Source organism: Quercus lobata, chromosome 9 (genome assembly GCF_001633185.2).
Source record: "Quercus lobata isolate SW786 chromosome 9, ValleyOak3.0 Primary Assembly, whole genome shotgun sequence".
Classification (NCBI taxonomy): domain Eukaryota; kingdom Viridiplantae; phylum Streptophyta; class Magnoliopsida; order Fagales; family Fagaceae; genus Quercus; species Quercus lobata.
Window position 1 is genome coordinate 46,750,734 of NC_044912.1, and position 26,920 is coordinate 46,777,653.

Here is a 26,920-nt window from a genome sequence, read left to right on the forward strand (position 1 = left end):
AAATTCAATTTTTTAAAGGTATTTTAAAAACAAATTTTCAAGTCAGGGTGGTCACATTTGGCCCCACCCCTGATTGTTCGGCTATTAGCAATAAACAACTACTATTTAAAGAACCCAATAATTACCACTGCGTACCCTTTACGTAATGGTCACTCCACAAGTATAAGTGTTTGTGAGTGTGAGGAGCAAGAGTCAGAGTTCAAATTTTCAGAAGGGAGCTTTACACATATACACTTAGTGTCAGTTTGGTTGGAGGAGTGAAAAAGTGGGAGGATGGAAAATTAGTGGGACGATGGAAAAGTGGGAGGATAGAAAAGATTTGGTTTTCCCTCATGTGTGTTTGGTTAGAGGGGTGGAAAAGTAGGAGGGTGGAAAATTTTTTTGTTTGGTTGGAGAGAAAAAGGAGAGGATGAAAAATGTAGTTTATATAAATTGACTATTATATTCTTGTTATATAATATATAAGAAAGGGAGATATTAAAAAAAAAAAAAACTTTATTCACATGGGCGACTGGGCAAACTTTCTTCATCTGGGCAACACACCATTCAACCAATATATAATTAGGTCACGTTGCTTAGCTAATTAAACAAGGCAAAAAAGAAAAAAAAAAAGAAAAAGAAAAAGAGAAGAGAACTTGGACTAGTTCACAATGCTGTTCTGTGAAGGTGCTAAGAAAGTGATAAGGATGAAGAGGCAAAAGTAATCAGGTCACAAGTGTAATGGGAAAGTGAGAGGGGTTGGTAAGATGAATAAAGTGAGAGTATTTGTATAAATTATATCATTCAGCACTTTTTGCTCCTTATTTTCCTCCCAAATTGGGAGGATAAAAAAATGTGGGTCTGGAGGGATTATTTTCCTCCCTATTTTCTGTTTCTCTTATTTTCTCCCTTGAATCAGACAGTGCAAAATGTCATTTTCCACTCTATTTTCCTCTCCTTATTTTTCATCTTCTTGTTTTCACCCCAACTAAACATATTAAATTAGAATAGAATTTATCTGGTATAAAAATAAATAAATAAATAAATCCAATAATTTTTCTTCATTAGCCAATGGGTTTTTTTTTTTTTTTGGGTGGAGAGGAATTAGTTAGTTAAGTTAGCATTGAAATTCTAGTGTACAAAAATTGTTTACGTACTTAAATTGAAGTTGCCAAAGAAGACCAGTCTTCGTAAAGTGTCTTTCACTAATGTGAACTGCTTTTCAAGGTAAACGTGTGGTCCTTCTCCTTGACAAGTGGACGACAGCTTGCATACATTGAGTAACTCATTTAACTTTATTTTTAAAAGAAGAACAACTGATTCTATCAAGCTCTCTATAGTCTATGCTAGCTAGCCCGTCCGCCACAAGTTCTATTACTGTTCTCTTCATTAGAAAAAATGATGAATCCTGCTGAAGGGAATACATCATTGCTTCTTCTCTCCCTTCTTCTTGTTTGCCCAATCTGCGCTTCCCTTGACACCATAACACCAGACCAACCCCTCAAGGATGGTCAACTTCTGCTCTCAAACCAGAAAACCTTTGCACTTGGGTTTTTCAGCCCCGGCCGTTCCAGTCACCGCTACGTTGGAATTTGGTTTAACCAAATCACCGAACAAACCGTTGTGTGGGTTGCAAACAGAGACGCTCCTCTCAATGATACCTCCGGAGTCCTCTCCATCAACAGTGAGGGAAACCTTGTACTTCACACCCAAAACCAAACCACTCCTATTTGGTCCACCAATGTTTCTTTTTCTGTCTCATTCACAAATAATTCTATGGCTAAGCTCTTAGATATGGGAAATCTTATTTTGGTTCAACAAGACAGCCAACGTTGGCAAAGTTTTGATTATCCCACCAATACTCTGCTTTCGTTTATGAAACTTGGCCTGGACCGGCGGACCGGGTTGAACCGGTTCCTAACATCTTGGAAGTCCAAAGATGACCCGGGAATCGGCAACTACTCATTTCGAGTAGTTACAACTGGGTACCCTCAAGCAGTCACATACATGGGTCGGACTATATCATGGCGTGCTGGATCTTGGACTGGCCTAAGATTGGTTGGTATACTGCCCAGAATGTTATCAAATTACTTCAATAATAGCTTTGTGAATAATCAAGATGAAACCACCCTTATGTACAGTACATTTTCAAATTCAGCTGACCCCAAAGTTATTTCTAAATTGGTGGTGGATGAATCAGGAATTATTCGACGGTCTTTATGGCAGGAGAATACATGGGCCGAAATTTGGTTCCTCCCACAAGAGTTGTGCGATAAGTATTTGCATTGCGGTCCAAATAGTTATTGTGACCCACACAATTTGGTCATTTCCAAGTGCGAGTGCTTTCCTGGATTTGAACCCAAGTCATCTCGTGATTGCATGAGGGAAAAGCAAGGAGTGTCCATGTGCAACAATGGAGAAGGGTTCGTGAAGTTGGCACATATGAAGTTGCCGGATACTTCAACAGCACAAGCGGACATGAGTTTGAGTATGAAAGAGTGTGAGCAAAAGTGTTTGAGGAATTGTTCTTGTATGGCTTATGCAAGTACAAATGAGAGTGAGGGAGGGATTGGTTGCTTGACATGGCAAGGGGACTTGGTGGACGCAAGAACATATCCTGATGTAGGACAAGATTTATACATACGTGTGGATGCAGTTGTATTAGGTACTCTTTCATCTTTTATCTTTAAAATTTTGGAAAAACATTTTACGAAAATACACAGTGACTTCTCTCATCCCATTTGGTGGCTGGGTCACCGGTCTGGTGAGCTAGGCAAACGATGTCGGTACTTCGGTGGTTGGAGCCACCACTCCAACGATCAGTGCCAATGTTCTGGTGGCTAGAGCCATCACTCTGGCAACCGATACTGGTAATCCAGACACTAAAGCTGTGTCCTAGAGGTTTGATTACCGAAGCCATCATTCTGGTGGCCGGAGACATCACTCTAGCGGCAGTTGCCCCCCGTCCAGTTGTTGAAGACATCGTTCAAGCTAAAATTCCAACAGTCTGGTTACTAGACCTCCTACACTAGCGGTTCTGGTGATTCAGCTACTGATTTTGGTTGTTTGCTTGAAAATTTTTATTGATCATACAAAATACCTTAAAATTTATTTGTTTTACTTCAAAACAAATAGAGTGTTAGTCAAAGTTCATGTCTATTGAAATTTATACAGAATATTAGTTCAACATCTAATTTGCCCTATGGTACTAACCTTAAAGTTGCTTTAGGTCACATTATTGAAAAATGATTTTCTCTATTTAAAATTGATCTATTTCATATTTCAAATTATATATTACAAATCTAAATGAGTATTACATTCCATATGGGGAAGAATTCATATATGGTTTTGTTAAATTATCTAAAAATATCAAAATTTTCACAATTCTACCTTTTATCTATTTCATACTAATTCAAAACTCAAATGATGTGTGGAGAAGTCGAAATTATTTAAGAGTTGTATACCCCTAACAACACAAGATTTCTACAATTATATTCATCACTCGTAGTAGGTCTTACTATGTAATACTTGTTTATTTTATTTTTATATAGTTACAATAATAGGACAGAGAGAATTTGAACTCTGATTCTACTTATATTAATAAGAAACACTCTCTTGGTGTTGGACATTGTTACAAAAATAGGTTTGCAATATTTGTTTTTTTGTTTCTTCTTTTAACACATTTTCGGCCTCAAAAAAGAGAATCACATATGGACTTGACATTGTTGTGAGAACATGTTTGTTTTTGTTTTGTTCTTTTGATAAGTTGGACCTCAAAATGAGAATTGCATTTTCTCCTTTTAAAAAAAATAAAATAAAATCACATATTCTCCTTAAACCCTTGTTCCATCCCTCCTCTCATTTTCCAGCAAAACTGCATCAACAAATATTTATGTTCAATCAACTTCTGAAATTTATGATGTCATTTGAATAATTTTTATTTTATTTTATTTATTATTATTATTTTTTTTTACTCAGCTCAACATGCTAAGAAAAATGGTCTTACTCAGAAAAAGAGGATGCTGGCAATTCTGGGAGTTTCTGTTGCTGTAATGTTTCTTCTTATAGTTTCAGTTGTGTATTGTTTTGTAATGAAGAAGAAGAAAGGTAAGGAAGTTTAGAGCAATTTTTTTAAACCTATTTCTATACTTCTAAGGCTAGTGAACAAATGCTCCCAAGATTACTCCAACACTATGTTTCAGAGTTTATAAAAGAATAGGCTATGTTTCAGAGTTTATAAAAGAATAAGCAGAATACGTAAATCATGAAATAAAACTGAATAAAATGGAATGGAACTTGATATATTTTTCAAGCGTAGAAGTTGATAAAAGAAAAAATGAAAAAGAACTGGATATATTTTGTTATTATACTCATAATCATTTCTTTGGATCCAAAGATGGTATACTGAAGCAGCCAAGGAAAATTTTCAAATGCTATTCTTAAACTTCTTGCCTTTTAGCCTACGAATAAATGCATTAGCTCATTCCATTTGCACATTCTTATATCTACCATACACAAATGTCAAATTCAAAAGAAAGAACACTCAAAGATGACAAGACCAAAAATTCCATTTGACTTCTACAGAAAACATACATGAGCACCATTGTACCCCATTTTACAAGCCTTTCTTGGGAGGGAAACTTGTCCTTCACTGCTAGCCAAGATATGAAGGACTTGTTGGGAAAAGCTGCTTTAGACCATACCAGTTTCTACCATTCATTGAGACATACATGTTTCTTATTTAATTCTACTCTAAATTGCAATTCGTCCTTCACTGCCAGACAAAGACAAAGCATTAAGGAATGCTTAGAAGTAGCTGCTTTAGACCATACCACTTTCCACCATTCAGCTATATCCATTTCTGTTTCTTATTTCACTCCAGGTTGAAATCCATGTGACTTTTCCATATTTAGATGAAATCCAGTACATTGAGTTGTCTAATTGTCTTAGCTAATTTTAATTGATGAAAAATAACCTTGTAGGGTAGTATCTTTTGATCTGATAGGTTTCCAAGGCCATTGCATTTCTTTCAGAATACTGGATACTTCTGCAAACTCAGAAATTGAAGTATCATACACCACCTTTTGGACATAGTTATCAAAACACCTTCAGCGTGTCAATTATCATGCCACATGGATAATTTTTTCACCTTTTCAACTAAAAGCTTCATGAATGGCCTAACCAATTTCCTGACATTTAAGATTTTCTCTAGCCCCATCAACAGGCCTGAGGAACTTTCACCTCCCATAAGCACTTACCTCTTAGAAAAGTGCATTTTAACCAAATGGGATTTCCTGACAATGATAAATAGAAAATTGTAAACTTCAATTTTTCCTCTGTTTCATTCTTTTATTAGTGTGTTTCTCAGTTTTATTGAATTAGGCTTTGGTGTGAGAATTCCTAATTGGACAAAAATGGTTACTAGCATTATTAATTACTTGTTTTATGACAGAGATGAGGCATGGCACAAATTCAGATAGTGCTGACTCCACCTTAACATACTTCGAGGACTCTCCGAGTAGAAAGGACCTCGATGGAACTAGAAGAAATTCAAATTTACCATTATTTGATCTAAGAATCATAATTGCAGCTACAGATAACTTCTCTATTGCTAACAAGCTTGGCCAAGGTGGTTTTGGCCCAGTTTATAAGGTAGTCTTATTTCAAGTGTGTTTATGCATCATAAATTCCATCATGAATGTTTACGAGTACTCACTGAGTATGAATTTGTTGTGTGCAATTGGGCTTCCCCAAATAATTCACCAAGTTGAGTTTCTTTCAACAATTATGCCCTATGACAATGATATTTGGACTTTAATTGTAGGGTTTGCTACAAAATAGAATGGAGATAGTAGTAAAAAGACTATCAAAATGCTCTGGACAAGGAATAGAACAATTCAAAACAGAAGTTGTACTAATTGCTAAACTCCAACATAGAAACCTTGTGAGAATTTTAGGTTGTTGCATTCACAAAGAAGAGAAGATGTTGATCTATGAGTACTTGCCAAATAAAAGCCTGGATTCTTTCATTTTTGGTATGTCTTCTTTTTCACATTAACCTCACTCATCATCACTAGAAAACAATCCTCCCATTACAAACATATCAGTTCCAAGTAGCAAGATTTTATACCTAAGTAAAAAAGCATGAATGCAATGCAATCTAATCCAAGTTCTCATTTCTTCATTTAGATGAAACAAAAAGGTCATGCTTAGATTGGGTAAAGCGATTTGAGATTATTTGCGGAATTGCTCGAGGGATCTTATATCTTCATCAAGATTCAAGATTAAGAATTATCCATAGAGATTTAAAGGCCAGCAATGTTCTACTTGACAATGCATTGAATCCAAAAATTTCAGATTTTGGTATGGCTAGAATTGTTGGAGGGGATCAAATTGAAGCTAATACAAATTGCATTGTTGGAACATTGTAAGTATGCTAGAAAACAAAGATATACTTTTTTAACCGATTGCTTGACTACCATTTTTACATCTAAGGAGAGTCCAAACTACAAGCCTTTGTAAGAAAAAAAAAAAAAAAAGGATATCTCTATAATTCGTTTTCATATTGTGTTACTTCAAATTTTACATGTATGTTAGTGCCCAAAGGGCTATCTTCGATCATTTTATGTTGAGGTTTAAGATCTTCCTTTTCATTGTACTATGACAGTGGTTATATGTCACCTGAGTATGCAATGCAAGGACTATTTTCAATAAAGTCTGATGTATATAGCTTTGGGGTATTGCTGTTAGAGATCATTACTGGTAAAAAGAACAGTTCTTACCATCATGATGGTCCTTCTGCAAATTTGATTGGACATGTAAGTACACATGCAAAGAATGACTACAAAATTAAGCCTATATTGTTGAGCCTAATATGATCGATATCTTGTCTCAGGTTTGGGACCTATGGAGAGAAGACAATTCCATGAAAATAGTTGACCCATTACTAGATGAGGCATACCCTGCTAATGAAGTTTCAAGATGCATTCAAATTGGACTTTTGTGCGTGCAAGAACATGCAACAGACCGGCCAACCATGTCAACTGTTGTTTTCATGTTGGGTAATGACACTCATCTTCCTTCTCCAAAACAACCTGCATTTATTTTGATGGGTACTTACAATAGTACAAATGGATCAACTAGTGCAGCATCTAATTCAGTAAATGAAATAACACTTTCTAAAATTGATGGTCGTTGAAACCCCAAACTATTTGTAGCAAGTGTACAAATTAATATTCCTTTACAACATAGGATTGAGTTACTCTAAGTCTACTCCACATTACAATTTTTTTTTTTTTTTTGTATGAACAATTGAACATAATGTATGCACTATAAAATTATTACAAAAAAGAAGATAATATATAATATTATACAAACTGTTATTGTCTAGAACTTGTGATGAAATCACTACCATCTCCTTTAGCTTTTTCTTTCAAGTGGTTTCTGAAATTAATATACAAAAAGTTAACTGCATATATATGTTATGTGGAGATTTCATTGGTTTTCAGAACAAGATGTCCAAAATTACAAAGATCTTTTCTTTTGGTGTGAAATTTACTAAGTTTAACCATGAAGATTTAATAGAGGAGCGCTAAATGCATAATACTGGAATTTAATTTGGATTTCAGGGTGTTTTACTCAAAACAGAACCATTGTATTTAGGAATTGTGCAAAGCCTATTGATATGCTTGGGTATGGCTTATATTTTTGACTTAAAAGAACACTTCAACCAAGACAATATGACAAAATAAGTTAGAACAACAATTTATAACTTTGATGGCAGATCCTCTTGTATGGCAAGGAGAAGTGTGAAAAAATGGGTGACAAAAAGTCGTAATCATTTCCTCATTTTTGCTTAAATTTGGCCCAATTCTACTTTTGTGGTCACTTATATTTGTGAAGGTGCCTTATTGAGAGTGTGTGATTCTCTCCTTGAAGTTCACTTGAAAAAAAAAGAAAAGAAGAAGCTCAAACTAGTTTTCACAAGATCAGCATCATATGGAACAAATTAATGTTATATAGCAGGAAACAAATGATGAATATAATTTCAGAAAATAATGTTAGACATCTACAAATTTTAATCAATTTCAATTCGTCAACTTGCTGCTTATAGGTTTGCAATTTTATTTTATTTTTTTGGTGAAATGGGTATAGGTTCGTAAAAATTTTAAGAAAAAGAGAAGATATCCATTGAGAGAATTTTAATATTTTTTGGGATGGTTTAACGAAACTATATAAAATTTCTTTGCAATATGCATAAAATCTGGATGTTTTAGATGTGCTAAACATCCTATTCAAACCATCATTTAGTTAAGAGGTAGAACTAAATATTATACAATGTTTTGTTTAAGACATTGTTTTAAATGATATTATTTTTAACATCTAGATAAAAATACCGGTGTATTGACAACCTTTCTTAAGACCTAGCTATGATGATTTTAATGTCTTCAAACAAGAAGTGATTCAGTGATGCTAATTTATTTATTTTTATTTATCAATTTGAATTACACAATGTTGGGTAAAAAAAAAAAAAGAATGCAAGTAACCCAAATACAGTTTTTTTTTTTTTCTTTTTTGTGAAAAACCCAAATACAAATGTAGCCTGCTTTCCAAGCCCTTCACTGAGAATGGGCTTTTAAAAGGTGCTACCATACCATACACGTAATCATGTACAACACTATTTCATAGTACGCAGTTAGATGTTTGGATTTTACATTTTAAAATGCAAAATATATCTTTAGGGATGCTTGGATTTTATACCTTGAAGTTTAAGAATTTGGATTTTACCTCTAACGTTATATGTCATTTTGATTAGCAACCCCTCTGTTAAGTTTATACTGATGTGTCCGTTAAGTGACACGTAAGGTCATGGCATGTATCTATTGATTCAATCAAATCATGACACATGGATTTCACTATTCCATATCATATGAAGCCAAAATAAAAACAAACTTTAATTATTAAAATAAATTCTTTAAAATTCAAAATTGCATAAACTAAATAAAATAAATAAAAAAAATAAAATAATACAATTTTTTTTCTTAGATTTGTACCTAAAATAAAGGAAAGAAACCAATTCTTGTTTCTTAGATCAAGGATTGATCTAGACCTTAAAAATTCAATCCTTCATTTATGAGTCACCTTTAGTGAACTTAAAAATAAAGAACCCTTTTTTGAACCCAAAAATAAAGAACCCTTAACATCAAACATATTTGTTGGATTTGGACCTCAGATTTCACAATCTGTGTTCTTGAGCTTGTAGATTTCGAGTTGTGTTGGGTGCCCCTGCTTGTCACTGCTCTTCACCACCGTGTACATATTAGTTTTTTGTTTTTAATTTTTAATTTAATGAAAATAAATATTTTTTTATTTTAATAATTAAAGTTTTTTTTTTTTGGTTGCTATTTATATGATGTGGAATAGTGAAACCCATGTGTCGCGATATGATTTGATCAATCAATACACACCATAAGTTTACATGTCACTTAACGGACACATCAACAAAAAATTAACAAAAGGGTTGCTAATTACAACGGCATATAATATTAGGGTGTAAAATTCAAATTCTGAAACTTAAGGTAATGTAAAAAAAAAAGTTGGTGATGGCAATGAGAAATTGGCAATGGCAAAGTATGTGGCAAGTTGGTGTCTAGTAAAACCCTCTCTCTCTCTCTCTCTCATAACCACAAGATAACCAACAAACCCTATTTCCTTTGTTGGAGAGACTTGAGAATGAGTGAGATTTAAGAAAAGAAAAAAAAGAGGATTTAAGATAGTTTGTAGTTTGTACACTTTTAAACTTTTTTTAACGACCCACTACATGATAGTTGAAAGGACTATTGAGTATTGATATGTACTTTTAGTCTTATGAACGTTTTAATGAATCATATGACTTGTTTAAATAATATACGTAAATTATAATTCTTCATGTAATGGCTTGGAGGAGATTTCTTCAAATTGGTTCAGAGTAAAATGTTGCATTTTTCGTAATCTCTTTTATTTAAATTGTCAATCAATTTTGACAAATTTCTTATTAATCATTGTTGTTCCCTTGCCAGAAACTATTATTTGTTGGTTGATTTGGTTCAACAAGGTAGCTATTAGTTAGTGTAGTCTATGACTTGAATAGCGCTAAAGATTTTTCAAAGCTTGCGCATCTCAAGCTCAGTGTCGACTTTACTGTACGTGCAGTTGATATGGTTGCCTAAGGCCCAGGTAGAAAAAAGGCCCCCAAATTTTAACCAATAGGTTTTTTTTTTTTTTTTTTTTTTAATTAATTAAGCTCAAATATTAGCTAACAAATAAAATAAATTCTTTTATCAAATGAAAGACAAGAAAAAAAGAGAGAGAAATGCTACGTTCACAACATTTTTACAAAAAATTCTTAATAGCAAGTTGTTACAGGCCGTTATTGATGGCAAAAAAATAATTCTAGAAGTAGGTTCAAATTAAAATCAGTAACAATTTAACACGTAGGATTTGTTGTGAAAAAACTTCTCAAAAAATAAAAAGTTCACACCATTTTTCACAATAGTTGAGTTGGCAAATTTTTACTAGTTCTCACCTAGGTCCACTATAAACATTATTTTTTTACTTACCACATCAATAGGTGTGAAAAGTTTTGTCAAATTTTTTGTGTATATAGACTTTCAATTTTTTTTTTTTTTTTTTTTTTTTACGTGGTTCATGTTAATTGCTAATTAGTAATTGTGAAAGTGATTGATCTGAGCACACTACTTGGCAATGGGCCTTGTTCGAGGATGAATAAAGATCCACATATATGTCAACCAAAATTTGACACGTGGACCAGGTCCAAGGAGGGTCGACGTCTAGATGATTAAAAAACAGACGAAAGCTGTGAATGAGAGGTTTGAGGAGAAAAGGCAGACTGGTCTGCCGACCGAGGATCACGAGGAGCAAAGACATCTCGGGAATACTTTAAGTAACTTCCTACACCAGAAAGTAAAGCCTCAGGGAAAACAACAGAGACGTGTAAGTAACGGAAGGAGAAAATATTTGGGAAGGTGACTGCCCCCTCCACGTTTAATGCACTGCGTCAACTGAACTGGCCGCATAAAATCTTCCTCGAGCAAGCCCGAGGAGCTGTTCATCAAAAATCACTGTTGATACTTTTACAATGAGATTCAGTTTTCTCTTCCTTTCTGTATTTCTTGTGTCAAATGTGCATCCCCTATTTCTATGGGATTCCTTTCCTTATATAGTCCCTCCCATTGCATCTCAGCCCTCCATCTATATGTTTCAAGGGAGCCATTTGGATGCTTGTCCCATTAGGAACCTTCTAGAGGTGGTAGAGAGGGCTGTGAGCTATGAAGACACCTGAATAGTCATTTCACAGCTCACAGCCCTCTCTACCACCTCGGACTTGCTTGAACTCCTAGTGTACAGGTTGAAACGGACTACACGAATCATACCAGTAGAAGTCATTCGAGGACTGGAAGTTATATTTCTCATGATGAAGAAACGAGGAATCTCAGGCTAGAGATTGATCATTTACGTAAGAATTTGCGCCGCAGGGAGCATGTTAGGGGGAATAGGACGCCCCCATCCAACTCAGGGACTGCTAGGGGAAATTTCTTTTAGTTTCCCTCTGAGTTTAGACCAATGGATGACTCAAGGAATTAAGGTTTAGTAAGCTGCATCTTTGGTTCATTTTGCGAAAATTAAGCGAAAGATTTTAAACAGCAAGAGCTGGGCATTCTGGGGAGTTTCAATTTTAAGTGTTTTTGGGTGTTATTGTGTCTGTTTCCATGTCAATTGGGAGAAAAGTCACATCCTAGTTTTAAGCTCTCCACTAGTTTTTGATCTGCCCAATGTTTGAATTTAGAGTTTAAACTTCTTTCCTTGATGAACCAACAAAACCTAGGTTTAGCCTCATTATTATAGACAATAAAGCCTTAGTCCTTTGGGGTTGGCTATGGATTTGTTCTTTATTTTGGGGAGGGTGGGGGGGAATCCTTACAGTCTCTTTTTTTTGGTGTTATGTAAGTTATTTGAAGTTTCATAGGCTATTAGTGGTTAATGACATCATCCAATATTGCTTATGTTTGATTACCTAATTTTCCTTTGTGTTACAAGATTATAATGCTATTTGGTCTCATGAATTATTGTTTATATTAGCATATCATGTTTATTCCCTTCAAGTTATTGTCTGAAACAAAGTGTTCATCTACTGATATTGAGTGGTGCTACACAGCACCATTTAGAGATTTTTTCAACATGTACACTAACATGGGCACACCACTAAACATTTGGGAGGGAGAGATGTGATAGTTGGTGCTTTTTTGGTGTCAATAGACTTACCTACTGATATATGATTTGAGATTTCTGAATTTGACAGCTTGAAATTAGAGCTGGAAATATCTAGTATACGGCTCAAATGTTGAGCAATGACCTTCTTCCCTTTTCAAACTTCAATGCAGGCAGTGACAAATCTTTTAAACAATGAAAGTGTATCTGATATTGACCGTTTACACTTAGTGATGCTTTATGCTTTGCACTACGAGAAGGAAAGCCCTGTTCAATTGATGCAACTTTTCAACAAACTAGCTTCTTGGTCTGCCAAGTACAAACCAGTGGTAAAATAAGCAAACCAGCATTTCTGTTTTGCATGCTTTGATGCTTTATTAAAGCAGCAAATATGTTGAAATTGTTGTATTCCTTACTAGTTGCTAGATGATTCACTGGTTTTGAAAAATTGGCCATCATGGTATGACAGCTTGTCCAGTTGGGGTTGATAAGCGAATTGGGGATCTTTTTGGAAATTGAGATCTTTTGAATATTGCTCGTAACATGGCTCGTGCACTGAAGGTTAGTTAGAAACACTTCACTTTCTGCTTGCAGATGTGGTTAGATGCTTATACATCATTTTCCCATATGCTGTAGGGGTTTGAGAACGCTTACACCCAGCACCATCCCCATTTGTTCCAAACCATGGAAAGCATTTCCAAGGGATGGTTGAGAGATGTGGACTACCCATATGTTGGCAATCACTTTCAGCAGGGCAGGTTCGTTTTCTAAAATAACTGCTTCTTCCCAGGAAGGTTGCAGTTTATCTGTTGCAAATTTTGGAATGTAGCATGGTTTCTTTCCACTGTTTCAAGAACTGGAGCAGACCAGTTGATTCAACTGGTTCAATCAAGAACTCTATACCAATCCAAATATAGCCTAAAACGGTAAAATAAGATTTTCTGAAAAATTCAGGCTTAACTGAATGGTTGTTGTCAGACTGCAAAAACTGGTAACTGGAACTTCTTGTGTATGTGTGTGCGCTACATGTTTATGTATGTGTAGGTTTGTATGTACATGTATGTGTGCATATTATCAAGAAGTAGTGCCAAGATAATTCTAGTTATGTTACTAATTTTACTCTTTAATAATGAGAAGAGTTTATGAGGAAAAATCCACTTCATACAAATTTCTCAGTCTAAATAACACATTATCTCTCATCAGATATATGATGCTAATGTCTAACTTTCAGCACTTGTTAAAGAACGCATGTTGGTCCGTAACTCCCCCCCCCCCCCCCCTCCCACCCCTCCAAAAAAAAAAAAAAAAAAAAAAAAACAAAGAAATGAAGGTATGCTGGTTCGCTAATAGCTCATTTGAAGCAAACCTATCAACATAGTTTATGGCAGGTCACACACCAAAGGTATCAATTAGGTATTTCTTATCTTTGGGAGTTTGCCCTTGTGCATATTTTGGGCATTGATGCTTCACCCTGACACTATGCTATATATAGTCATAGGGATTGATATGAGTTAACCGAGGTGGCTGTGTCCCCTCAATTTGTTGAAGACAGTTTTTAACCCATCTAGCCTACCCCCAGGACTTAGATTATTGTTCATTTAATGGAAACTATTACTATTTTTGCGTAGCTTCTTGATTCCCATACTACCATGCATCCAAATCAGACTGCTCTAAGTGGGCTTGGGCCACAATCCTAGTCCTTACAATTGGTGACGTCTGTGGGAAAAGGAACCTACAATTTTTGTTAGTCAGGCTTTATTTCTGATAGCAAGGAGAAGAGATGGCAGGCTCTAGGAAGAATAGAGAGGAGCTTGTGGGGTCGCAATGTGTAGACCATTTTGTTAGCATGGAGAGAAGAAGGGATTGAGAGGCTAACCAAACTCCTAGTGTACGGGTTGAAATGGACTACACGGATCATACTAGCAGAAGTCATTCGAGGCCTGGAAGTCATATCTCTCATGATGAAGAAATAAGGAATCTCAGGCTAGAGATTGATCATTTACGTAAGAAGTTGCGCCATAGGGAGCATGTTAGGGGGAATAGGACGCCCCCATCCAACTCAGTGACCGTTAGGGGAAATTTCCTTTAGTTTCCCTTTGAGTTTAGATCAATGGATAACTCAAGGAATTAAGGTTTAGTAAACTGCATCTTTGGCTCATTTTGCGAAAATTAAGTGGAAGATTTTAAACAGCATGTGCTGGGCATTCTTGGGAGTTTCAATTTCAAGTGTTTCTGGGTGTTATTGTGTATGTGTTTCCATGTTTTTGATCTGCCCAATGTTTGAATTTAGGGTTTAAACATCTTTCCTTGATGAAACCAACAAAACCTAGGTTTAGCCTCATTATTATAAACAATAAAGCCTTAGTCCTTTGGGGTTGGCTATGGATTTGCTTTTTATTTTGGGGAGGGTGGGGGGAGTCCTTATAGTTTACTTTTTTGGAGGAGTGCCGGGGGGGGGGGGGGGGATAAATAGGTTTTCTAGAGGTGTTATGTAAGTTATTTGAAGTTTCATACGCTATTAGCAGTTAGTGACATCATCCAATAGGACTAAGACAAAATTTATGCCTTCTCATAAAAACAAAAGGCCTATGCAAGAAATATTGCTTATGTTTGCTTACCTAATTTTCCTTTCAGTGTTACAAGATTATAATGCTATTTGGTCTCCTGAATTATTCTTTATATTAGCATATCATGTTTATTCCCTTCACGTTATTGTCTGAAACAAAATGTTCATCTACTGATATTGAGTTGTGCTACATAACACCGTTTAGAGACTTTTTCAACCCACACACCCCCTGCGCGCGCGGGGGGGACATGTACACTAACATGGGCACACCACTAAACACTGGGGAGGGAGAGATGTGATAGTTGGTGCTTTTTTGGTGTCAATAGACTTACCTACTGATATATGATTTGAGATTCCTGAATTTGACAGCTTGAAATTAGAGCCGGAAATATCTAGTATATGGCTTAAATGTTGAGCAATGACCTTCCCTTTTCAAACTTCAATGCAGGCAGTGACAAATCTTTTAAACAATGAAAGTTCATCTGATATTGACCGTTTACGCTTAGTGATGCTTTATGCTTTGCGCTACAAGAAGGAAAACCCTGTTCAATTGATGCAACTTTTCAACAAACTAGCTTCTCAGTCTGCCAAGTACAAACCAGGGGTAAAATAAGCAAACCAGCATTTCTGTTTTGCATGCTTTGATGCTTTAGTAAAGCAGCAAATATGTTGTAATTGTTGTGTTCCTTGCTAGTTGCTAGTTGATTCACTGGTTTTGAAAAATTGGCCATCATGGTATGACAGCTTGTCCAGTTCATCTTGAAGCAAGCAGGGGTTGATAAGCGAACTGGGGATCTTTTTGGAAATCGAGACCTTTTGAATATTGCTCGTAACATGGCTCGTGGACTGAAGGTTAGTTAGAAACACTTCACTTTTTGCTTGCGGATGTGGTTAGATGCTTATACATTATTTTCCAACATGCGGATGTGGTTGAGAATGTTTACACCCAGCACCAACCCCTTTTGTTCCAAACCATGGAAAGCATTTCCAAGGGATGGTTGAGAGATGTGGACTACCTCATATGTTAGCAATCACTTTCAGCAGGGCAGGTTCGTTTTCTAAAATAACTGCTTCTTCCCGGGAAGGTTGCAAATTATCTGTTGCAAATTTTGGAATGTAGCATGGTTTCTTTCAACTTTTTTAAGAACTGGAGCAGACCAGTTGATTCAACTGGTTCAATCAAGAACTCTATACCAATCCAAATATAGCCTAAAACGGTAAAACAAGATTTTCTGAAAAAACTGGGCTTAACTGAATGGTTGTGGTCAGACTGCAAAAACTGGTAACTGGAACTTGTGCATGTGTGTGTGGTACATGTTTATGTATGTGTGTAGGTTTGTATGTACATGTATGTGTGCGTATTATCAAGAAGTAGTGCCAAGATAATTCTAGTTATGTTACTAATTTTACTCTTTAATCACGAGAAGAGTTTATGAGGAAAAACCCACTTCATACAAATTTCTCAGTCTAAATAACATATTATCTCTCATCAGATATATGATGCCAATGTCTAACTTTCAGCACTTATTAAAGAAGGTATGCTGGTCCGTAACTCCCCCCCCTCCCAAAACAAAGAAAAAAAGAAAAAGCAATGAAGGTATGCTGGTCCGCTAATGGCTCATTTGAAGCAAACCACATTATATCAACATAGTTTATGGCAAGTCACACACCAAAGGTGTCAATTAGGGATTTCTTATCTTTGGGAGTTTGGCCCTGAGCATATTTTGGGCATTGATGCTTCACCCTGACACTACGCTATATATAGTCATAGGGATTGATATGAGTTAACTGAGGTGGCTGTGTCCCCTCAATTTGTTGAAGACAGTTTTTAAGCCATCTAGCTTACCCCCAGAACTTAGATTATTGTTCATTTAATGGAAACTATTACTTTTCTGTGTAGCTTCTTGATTCCCATACTACCATTCATCCAAATCAGATATACAATTTTGATAAGTAATAAATTGTATTAAGGGAAAAAAAAAAAAAAAAAAAAAAACAAAAGGAAGTCCTAGTGCATGGGAGGTATGCGAGGAAAGCACTTAAAATTTTTTTATATAAGTAATATTTTTCTTTTCATTGAGAAAGTGCAAAAAGGGGCACAATCCTAGTACATGGGATCTTTACAAAAAGAAGACCCAAAAGAAATAAAATTAACAAGTACAAAAGATAAACTAAAACTAATGAGGTCCGGCTTAAAGGGAATCTCCTCCCTTTGTAAGAAAATACTAAAAAGAGGGGGTAAAAGGACTAAGATATGATATTAAAAATGTCTATAAATTCCAGAAACAAAAGTAATGGTAAGCTAAAGTAGATGTCAACATCAAAATCAGATATATATGCCCCTGATCACCTATCCTCTCAAGTTTCTTTACTATTTTACTCAAGTCTCCTATCTTTCCCCTTCATTTTGCTGTTACATCCTACAGTAAAGGCTTTTCAAGCATGGACAGACTATTGTAGGATTGAACGTTAATTTATATTTGAGATAGCCATAGCCTTTGAAGTTAAAGTTATAGCCTTCAAATAAAGATTTTTAAAAAGCTTTGGATAATATAGCTTGAATGACAAACACTTCATCTTTGAGCAGGCCACAGGAAGTAGTCATATTCATTGTTGGAGGGACGACATATGAAGAGTCACGTTCTGTTGCTTTACAAAATGCCCGCAATTCTGGAATTCGTTTTATACTTGGTGGTTCTGTGGTTCTGAATTCTAAGGGGTATGTATGCTTTTTGAATCATCATTGTGATTTTAGAAGCACGCTATTGCTATGCTAGCTGTGGTTCATGCTTGGCACTCACTAGCTCTAAATGCTAACTTCTATGGCCTTCATCTTTCTTGCATCAGATGTAAATTTGAGAATGTAGTTGTGGGTTGGATTGCATCATGTTGACACTTGGTGAAACTATGTTGGGCTTGTGGATGTTGGTTTGGCATTATTCATCCCATGTAGGTTGCAAGCACGCAATGATTTGTGGCTTCTTAAAATCTAAATCAAAATTTTTTTGAAGTTCCATTTTTGACCCAATCTCAACCCAAGCCTAGAGAACGGAAGGTTGTTATAAGCCAGACTTCTATAACTTCAGTCACACTTTACTGAACTGAACTTAAATCTCAACTAATACAAATATCCATAAATTGTATTTATTTTATACTTTTGTCATATTTATAGGATACGTTTAGTTATATAGTGATAATTTGAGGCTAGTTTAGTTATTTGATGGAATGTAGTTAAGTGGAAACTATCCTTGCTTTACATGATTTCCTCTGATCCAATAATCACTTTGGCCAAAAAAAAAGGCAGGTTTCTGAAAGACTTGGAAGAAGCTCAAAGGAAAGCTCGTTCTAGCACAGCAGTGATTTGAAGCCCCATCATATGTGTCTTGAGAGCCAATAGATAATTTGTATAGCTTTATACGGAGCTTTTGACTTGGTGACAGGCAGTGGTAAGATTGTTAATGAATATTGGGAAGAGGAACTTGATGATCATCAGAATCAATCCACCTTTCTTGCATAAGACATCCAATGTTCACCAATTTGCAATGGAATAAAAAGTAAATAGGTTTTTTGGAGACTAAACCCATTACATATTGGAATATGAGATATAACTTATTCACGAGAAACAATTTGCAAATAGCCTTATTGCTTGTTTAACAACACTACCTTGCCTTGGAAACGAAAATGTAAAATCACATACAATTTTTTTTTCTTTCTTTTTTGGATTGTATAGGTGCTTGATTTATCCTAGGTAGTTTTGTACTTGGACCATATTGTGAAAAGTTACAGCTGAGCATATGGTTGAGCCAGGGCCAGGGGTTTTGTTTATACTTTAGCAATCAACGTTCTGGTGAAATGGGAAATATATGAATATTTGTGTGTGCATAACTGGTATTGAAACTTTTGCTATTACATATATTTTGATCATGTTTTCTGGTGAATTATATTATCAGGGAGAATCTTTTGCTTTTATTAATTGGTGTTGTGTCCAATTATGCGCCTGTGGACCTTGGTCCTCTCAATTCAGCCGAGTCATCTTCCAAATTACACTATCTTTGCTTGCTTTGCCTGAACACAAACACAGACAATCTTTCATATAACCAAGCTGTTAGTAGATTGGCGTCAAAATGTACTTGCTGATGCTTTATACTTGCTAATGAAGGATGGGTGTGATCAGTTTAAAATTTTAAATAGTGAGCTACAAGTTCTTAAACCCTTAAACTCTGTTGTGGGAATATCTAACTCTCAGCAAGCTCTCTCTCTCTATCTCATGAAACCATACACAAGGAAGGGAAAAAAAAAAAAAAAAAAAACCTTGATCGGGTCATTTCATTTCTTTTTTAATGTATAAAAATCATATCATGTGTGCATTTAAACCACCCAAAAAATTATAAAATTTAAGAAAATTTTTAAATTTTTACTTAAGTTAGAGAAGAAAAGTAATTTATATATTTTTCTTATCTGTTGGTAAAAAGTATTACATACATAATGACACTCCTTAGTAAATACCATCAATAGATTCAATACTATCAATAAAAGTAATGAAGTTTGAAATTGATGAGGATAAAATTAGGTAGACAAGAGTGACGGCATACGCTTGACAAGGGTGACGAGGTGTTTTTGCCATCAGCATTCCTTCAAGGCTGATGGGGATATGAAGAAAAAGAACTCCGCATATAAAGCTGGACATCCTGAAGCTGACGGGGTAAACTTAAACTGACGGCGTCAGTCTATGGAATGATTGATCTGCACGTTTACGTATATAAGTAAATAACTTGCTCCCCACGTTTCATGAAACCTAAGGATTCCTATATGGAAAGAATCCCGTAAAATACGCCCAAGAAGACTCCTATAAGGAAAAGACTTCTACTCCAAGGAAAAGAGGTCGACCCTCTACTACTATAAAAACCCAAGCACCCTCACAAACCAAGGTACGCATAATTTACCCTCTCTAGCACTCTAGAGCAGTGAGAATAGTTCTAACTTGACCTTTGGAGGGTGTTTGGCCGGTACCACACCGGTACTCTCTGCTAGGTTATTCCTTTTCGTTGTGCAGGTGCCATTTGCGATCGTACGAGGAACATGTGACTCATTGGTGGTATTATTTCCGGCATCATCAATTGGCGCCGTCTGTGGGAATCGTAGCACATTCTCGCTTCCTAGACAAAAGAGTTACATGGTACTCACTCGCTCAATGGCGACCACCAACGATGTTCAAGAAGAAGAAGTCCCTACGACTGCGCTTGAAAGACAGGTGAGGACACTCGCCGCTGTCGTAGAGCGCCTCACCAAACAAAACCACGACCTAGAAGAGCAACTGAAACAGAAAAATACAGCTCCCAACAACCAAGGAGCAGATCAAGAAGGAACCAGCGCCGACGGAAGAAATCAGGAAGGACCCCAAGCCAGCAACGCCCCGAGCAAACCAGAACGACAGAACACAAGCATCCCCTCCCTCGCAGAAACCACTCCGCCACTCGTTATCGCGGAGATGCAGGCCATGAAGGAACAAATAGAGGTTATGATGAATGCTCTCAAGGGACGAGTATCAAGCGACCTGGACGACCTTGTCAACCGAACTGACTCGCCGTTCACCGCCACCGTCAACTCCTACCCTTTACCAAGTAAGTTCCGCATGCCACAGATAGACAGTTATGACGGGGTCAAGGACCCACTGGACCACCTGGAGACCTTCAAGACCCTAATGCACCTTCAAGGAGTAGCGGACGCCATCATGTGTAGGGCCTTCCCTACAACACTGAAGGGCGCAGCGAGAATTTGGTTCAGCCGACTGACACCAAACTCCATCAGCACCTTCAAAGAGCTCAGCGCTCAGTTTACCGCACACTTCATTGGAGGCCATCGATACAAGAAGTCTACGGCTTGCTTGATGAGTATGAAACAGCGAGAAGATGAAACTTTAAGGGCCTACATCTCCCGCTTCAACAAAGAGGCACTCTCGATCGATGAAGCCGACGATAAGATACTTGTTGCGGCATTCACAAATGACTTGAAGAAGGGCAAGTTTTTGTTTTCCCTATACAAAAACGACCCAAAGACCATGTCGGAAGTACTTTATCGCGCCACAAAGTATATGAACGCTGAAGATGCGCTGTTAGCTCGAGAAGAGAAGCCCAGGAAAAGAGAAAGGCAGGAAGACAATCGGTAGGACCAAGGCCGAAAGAAGACAAAAACAGGAGACCGAAGGGAAGAAAGGCGCCCTAGACCCCTGGGGGGAAGGTTCACGAGCTTCACTCCGCTAACAGCCCCGGTAGATCAAGTCCTTATGCAAATCAAGGACGAAGAGGCTCTGACGTTCCCGGGAAAACTGAAAAGTAACCCCAACAAATGTTCCCGGGATAAGTATTGCCGTTTCCACCACGACCACGGCCACGACATGGCTGATTGCTATGACCTTAAGCAGCAGATTGAGGCCCTTATCAGACAAGGAAAGCTGCAGAGATTCGTTAGTAAGGAGAAAGCGGATCCCCCCCGCATAAGACCAACACCCCCGACGGGACAATAAGCGACCGAGGCCTCCAATCGGGGATATAAGGATGATCGTAGGAGGAACGGCTACCGCCGGGTCATCCAAGAAAGCCCGCAAGACCTATCTTCGGATGGTACAAAATGTTCAGCTGACGGGAGTCGTGCTGAAGATAGCACGGAGAGAAGGTCCCGTAATCGGATTCTCAGAAGAAGATGCGCGACGCCTTCACCATCCACATGACGATGCACTTGTCGTCAGCCTGCGTGTGGGAGACTACAACATGCACCGGGTGCTGGTCGATAATGGCAGTTCAACAGATATTTTATACTACACGGCGTTCCAGCAGATGAGGATCGACAGGGAGCGATTGATCCCAACAAATGCCCCGCTTGTTGGCTTCGGCGGGAGCCGGGTATTCCCATTGGGTGCGGTCACATTATCCGACATTATAGGCGATTACCTTCAACAGATAGCCAGGGACGTGACATTCTTGGTAGTCGATTGCTCATCAGCCTACAACGCTATCCTCGGGCGACCCACGCTCAACTCATGGAAGGCAGTAACTTCCACCTACCACCTAATGGTAAAGTTCCCGACTGACTACGGAGTAGGGGAACTGCGCGGGAGTCAGATGGCCGCACGCGAATGCTACATAGTCATGATGGAAATGGAGGATCAGGTTCAGGCTTTAAACATAGAAGAGCGCCGGACGGTAACAGAGCCGGTTGAGAAGTTAGAAGAGATACCCCTTGACAGTTCCGATCCTAGCCGAACGACCAAAATTGGAACGCTCGCTAACACCACTATCCATCAGGAGCTCATAACCTTCCTCAGACGCAATCGAGACGTATTCACGTGGGGTCATGAAGATATGCCGGGGATAGATCCTTCAGTCATGGTGCACAGGTTGAACGTATCGCCCGCCTTTCCACCTATCAGACAAAAGAAGAGAGTGTTTGCCCCTGAGCGAGACCGAGCCATAGCAGAAGAAGTCAGAAAGCTACGGGAAGCAAGTTTTATTAGAGAAGTATACTATCCCGACTGGTTAGCAAATGTAGTGATGGTCAGAAAGGCGAGCGGGAAATGGCGGATGTGCGTGGACTTCACCGACCTCAACAAGGCCTGCCCCAAGGATAGCTACCCCCTCCCGAGGGTCGATGTCCTAGTAGACTCTACGGCTCGACACCAGTTGCTGAGCTTCATGGACGCTTTCTCGAGGTACAACCAAATCCGAATGCATGAAGCCGATCAAGAGAAAACGTCGCTCGTAACCAGCTAAGGCCTCTTCTGTTACAAGGTGATACCTTTCGGCCTGAAGAACGCAGGCACAACGTACCAGAGACTCATGAACAAAATGTTCACGTAGCAGATTGGGAGGAATGTCCAAGTCTATGTGGACGACATGTTGGTAAAGAGCCGAAGGGAGGAAGATCATCTAGGAGATCTCAAAGAAACATTCGACACACTTCGCTCCTACAACATGAAGCTCAATTCAGGAAAATGTGCCTTTGGAGTAACGGCAGGAAAATTCTTAGGATTCATGGTGTCTCAGAGGGGAATCGAAGCAAACCCGGACAAGATCTGGGCCATCTTGGATATGGCACCACCAAGAAATGTGAAGGAGGTGCAGAGCCTCAACGGAAAGATAGCGGCACTAAACAGGTTCGTATCAAGGGCAACGGACAAGTGTTTGCCCTTCTTCCGAACATTGAAGAAATCCTTCGAGTGGACTGACGAATGCCAGCAAGCATTCGAAGAATTGAAGGCTTACCTCTCCTCCCCACCATTACTAAGCCTATCGCAGCCAGGAGAAGAGCTTTTTCTCTATCTAGCTGTCTCCCCCGCAGCCGTTAGCGCGGCCTTGATCAGAGAAGAAGAGAAAGTGCAAAAGCCCGTATACTACGCAAGCCGAGCGCTTCATGGTGCCGAAGAAAGATACCCGCCCATGGAAAAACTTGCCTTTGCATTAATTACGGCAGCCCGCAAGCTCAAACCGTACTTCCAAGCCCATACAGTGAACGTCCTGACTGACAAGCCCTTAAGGCGAGCAATGAACAGTCCCGAGGCAACGGGACGATTGGCATTATGGGCTATAGAACTGAGCGAATTTGATATTCAGTATCGCCCACGGACCGCCATCAAGGGACAGATCGTCGCCGACTTTATAGCTGAGTTCACTCATGATGAAGATAAGGGGGCAGCAGAGTCCCCTCAATGGAGTATATATACGGACGGGTCATCCAACAGACAAGCCGCAGGGGCCGGCATTGTGCTATTATCGCCCGAAGGAGACACCATTGAATGTATGGTCCGTCTCGACTTCCCTGCCACCAACAATGAATCAGAGTATGAGGCTCTGATAGCAGGGCTCGACCTCGCCAAAGCAGCAGGAGCCGCGAAGGTAGTCATCTACTGCGATTCACAGGTCGTCACTAACCAAATAAATGGAGACTACGAGTGCAAGAGCGAAAAGATGAAGAAGTACCTTGATGAAGTAAAGGCGAGAGTGGATGACCTAGAAGCCAAAGTCGTCCAAATTCCCAGAGAAGAAAACGAGCGAGCCGACCGCCTCGCGAAGGCCGCTTCAGCAGAACAAATGGTCATCCCAAGTAATGTACTCTCCTTCGTGCAGCTTTCTCCGCTAATAGATCTCAGCAACATGCAGGAAATATGCTCCGACAGAAGCTGGACGACGCCGATAGTTTCATACCTGAAAGAGGGGGTCTTACCAGACGAAAAGGAAGCCGCAAGGAAACTTAAGGTCCAAGCAGCGAAGTTCGTCCTGATAAAAGACGTCCTTTACAAAAGAGGTTTCTCCCGACCATATTTGAGATGCTTGGGTATGGAAGAGGCAGACTACGTCATGAGAGAGGTGCATGAAGGAATCTGCGGAAACCACTCAAGGTCCAGGTCGTTGGTACACAAGCTTGTGCGAGCAGGGTACTATTGGCCCACCATGCAGAAGGACGCCGAAGCCTATGTCAGGGCCTGCGACAAGTGCCAAAGGTTTAGCAATATTATTAGACAACCAACCGAAGAGCTGACCCTGATGACGGCCCCATGGCCGTTCGCACAGTGGGGCTTAGATATTATGGGACCCTTCCCTACAGCAGCAAGACAGCTAAAGTTCCTGGTGGTAGGCATCGACTATTTCACAAAATGGGTGGAAGCTGAAGCTTTGGCCACAATCACGGAGAAGAACGTACGAAACTTTGTTTGGAGATGCATCATATGCAGGTTTGGCATTCCTAGAGTCTTTGTCTCGGACAACGGACGGCAATTCGACAACGACCCCTTTTGAGATTTCTGCTCACAACTAGGAATAAAGAACCACTATTCCTCCCGCGCCCACCCTCAGGCTAATGGCCAAGTCAAAGTAACGAACCGATCCTTGCTCAAGATTATCAAGACTCGGCTCGAGGGGGCAAAGGGTATATGGCCCGATGAATTCCCAAGCATATTATGGGCATACAGGATGACAGCAAGGACACTCACAGGGGAAACACCATTCCGACTGATGTATGGAGGCGAAGCGGTCATTCCGGCAGAAGTTGGGCTCACAAGCTACAGGGTGCACAACCACAACGAGAACAAAAACGACGAGGCTATGCGACTACAGCTGGACCTAATAGACGAGATCGGAGCAATAGCAGAACAAAGGCTCGCTCGGTACCAGGACCGTATGGCTAAACATTACAACTCTTGGGTCCGACACAGGGACTTCCAGGTTGGAGACCTTGTTCTTAGAAAGGTCATGGGCGCCGCTAGGGACCCTACCCAAGGGAAACTCGGCCCCAATTGGGAAGGACCCTACAGAGTCACGTCGTGGCAAAGGAAAGGCACATACCATCTAGAGACGTTGGAAGGAAAGAAACTGCCGCACCCATGGAACGCCGAACACCTACGAAAGTACTACCAGTAGAAGCGGCAGCATGAAGTTCAACTTTTTCTTATTTTATCTTACATTCCAGCAAAACTTTAGTCTCACTCCTCAGAACTATCATTTACTTTAATCTTTTGCAACAATTCTTCTTTTTAGCCCAAGGGGGTAGGATTTGGTTTTAATTACTTTTATTTAAATGCATGGCAATAAGAGGAGTTTTATTCAGAAATTGCTGAAGTGTATTTTTTCTACGGTCCACTAAGTTCACGGCCAAATCACTAAGTCCATAACATACGGACCAACGAAGATGTTAAATACATCAAGGCCTAAAAAACTGACGGGCCAAAAAAGATGTCAAAGACATCAAGGTTAAGGTCGTGAAAATGACGGTCCGGAAAAGCTAAAAAGCTGACGGTCCAAAAGATGAAGCAATCATCATATGGACAAGGTCCTAAAAAACTGACGGACTAACGAAGATGTTAAATACATCAAGGCCTAAAAAACTGACGGGCCAAAAAAGATGTCAAAGACATCAAGGTTAAGGCCGTGAAAATGACGGTCCAAAAAAGCTAAAAAGCTGACGGTCCAAAAGATGAAGCAATCATCATATGGACAAGGTCCTAAAAAACTGACGGACTAACGAAGATGTTAAATACATCGAGGCTTAAAAAACTGACGGGCCAAAAAGGGATGTCAAAGACATCAAGGCTAAAAAACGACGGTCCGAAAAAAGCTGAAAAGCTGACGGTCCAATAGATGAAGCAATCATCATATGGACGTAGCCCTCAAACCAAGACATACAATAATGAGTCATCAAGCTGACGGATTTACGAGATTGACGACCTTAAAACAGTGTAACCAACCAACAAGAGCTGTAAACCGATGGTCACCAAGCCGACGGAGCTTGGAGCCTTGGCACGATGTCATGCCAACAGGGGCTTCCAATAGTTCAAAGAGCTGACGTGGTCCAAGCAGACGGGAATATTTACCAAAATTTCGTCTAGGGCCACCATCAACAAAGAGATATAAAAGCTACGGAAATTAAACACATACACAACTGTACATAAACAAAAGCCCGAAGAAAACAAAAAGAGCACTTAAACATTGCTTAAAATTACAACTGTTCTCTAATACAACTATTTTATATACATGGCCAAAATACGAAATAAAAGCTAAGGGGCAGGAACGTCAGCATCATTGCCGTCAGTTTGATGGTCTTCAACATCCACAATCATGGCACGAGAATCAAAAGCAACAGGATTGGCAGCAGGCTGAGCAAGGACCACACTGTCGTCACGCCTCGGAGTAGGCTGACGGAGGCTGTTGTCTCCGTCATCCATGGTGATCCCGGACAAATCCAACTCCGGGTAGGCTGACGCAACCTGCTGAAGGCAGTCTTCGAATCCGGTGCCATAATATTCACCACACGAGTCAAAGAAGGACTGCGACACTTTGAAATCTCTGATCGCGTCAGCCCCCGCCGTCTGCAGCTTTTCACCTAGATCCGTCACCTTTTCCTGGAGTTTATCATTCTGACGGTTGACCTCCGTCAACTTCTCCTTAACTTCCTGCAGCTCCTTGTTGAGGATACGGACGGCTTCCTTGTACTGAGCTTGCTGGTTCAACAGGTTCGTATTATGCTTGCGAACTCGAGTGACGACCCCTTCCTTCGCCGCACAACGGTCTTGAAGGGCCTTGACGCGCACGAAGGCCTAAGAAAACATATCCGTCAGTTGAA

The 26,920-nt window shown here is 39.1% G+C and overlaps 2 protein-coding genes across 6 annotated transcripts in view; both read left to right on the plus strand.

Annotated features, from left to right (window-relative positions):
- LOC115960342 (vacuolar protein sorting-associated protein 45 homolog) overlaps positions 1–18,637 on the plus strand; it is a 37,095-nt gene extending 18,458 nt beyond the window's left edge. Inside the window, exon 13 of the mRNA XM_031079192.1 lies at positions 18,117–18,637. Coding sequence (XP_030935052.1) covers positions 18,117–18,177 — 61 coding nt within the window. The 3' untranslated portion in view covers positions 18,178–18,637. The remainder of the gene's footprint in view (positions 1–18,116) is intronic.
- LOC115960340 (G-type lectin S-receptor-like serine/threonine-protein kinase RKS1) lies at positions 1,302–15,702 on the plus strand. 5 transcript variants are annotated; one of them, XM_031079186.1, is made up of 12 exons: positions 1,302–2,644; positions 3,958–4,086; positions 5,432–5,631; positions 5,804–6,014; positions 6,169–6,406; positions 6,647–6,797; positions 6,875–7,040; positions 12,420–12,575; positions 12,716–12,807; positions 12,883–13,004; positions 15,261–15,416; positions 15,507–15,702. In XM_031079186.1, the coding sequence occupies exons 1-8, from the start codon at positions 1,378–1,380 to the stop codon at positions 12,443–12,445; spliced, it is 2,388 nt and encodes a 795-aa protein (XP_030935046.1). In that variant the 5' UTR covers positions 1,302–1,377; the 3' UTR covers positions 12,446–12,575; positions 12,716–12,807; positions 12,883–13,004; positions 15,261–15,416; positions 15,507–15,702. The 5 variants fall into 5 exon arrangements, with proteins under 5 accessions (XP_030935046.1, XP_030935045.1, XP_030935044.1 ...); XM_031079185.1 differs by having other exon boundaries at positions 15,557–15,701; XM_031079188.1 differs by lacking the exons at positions 12,420–12,575; positions 12,716–12,807; positions 12,883–13,004; positions 15,261–15,416; positions 15,507–15,702 and having other exon boundaries at positions 1,903–2,037; positions 2,180–2,644; positions 6,875–7,186.
- Positions 18,638–26,920: the final 8,283 nt, after the last annotated feature.

Coding starts and splice junctions, on each gene's coding strand:
- LOC115960340 (XM_031079184.1), top strand. CDS start 1,378: ATGATGAATCCTGCTGAAGGGAATACATCATTGCTTCTTCTCTCCCTT. Junction 6,407..6,646: donor AATTGCATTGTTGGAACATT/GTAAGTATGCTA, acceptor GTACTATGACAG/TGGTTATATGTCACCTGAGT. Junction 6,798..6,874: donor CTGCAAATTTGATTGGACAT/GTAAGTACACAT, acceptor ATCTTGTCTCAG/GTTTGGGACCTATGGAGAGA.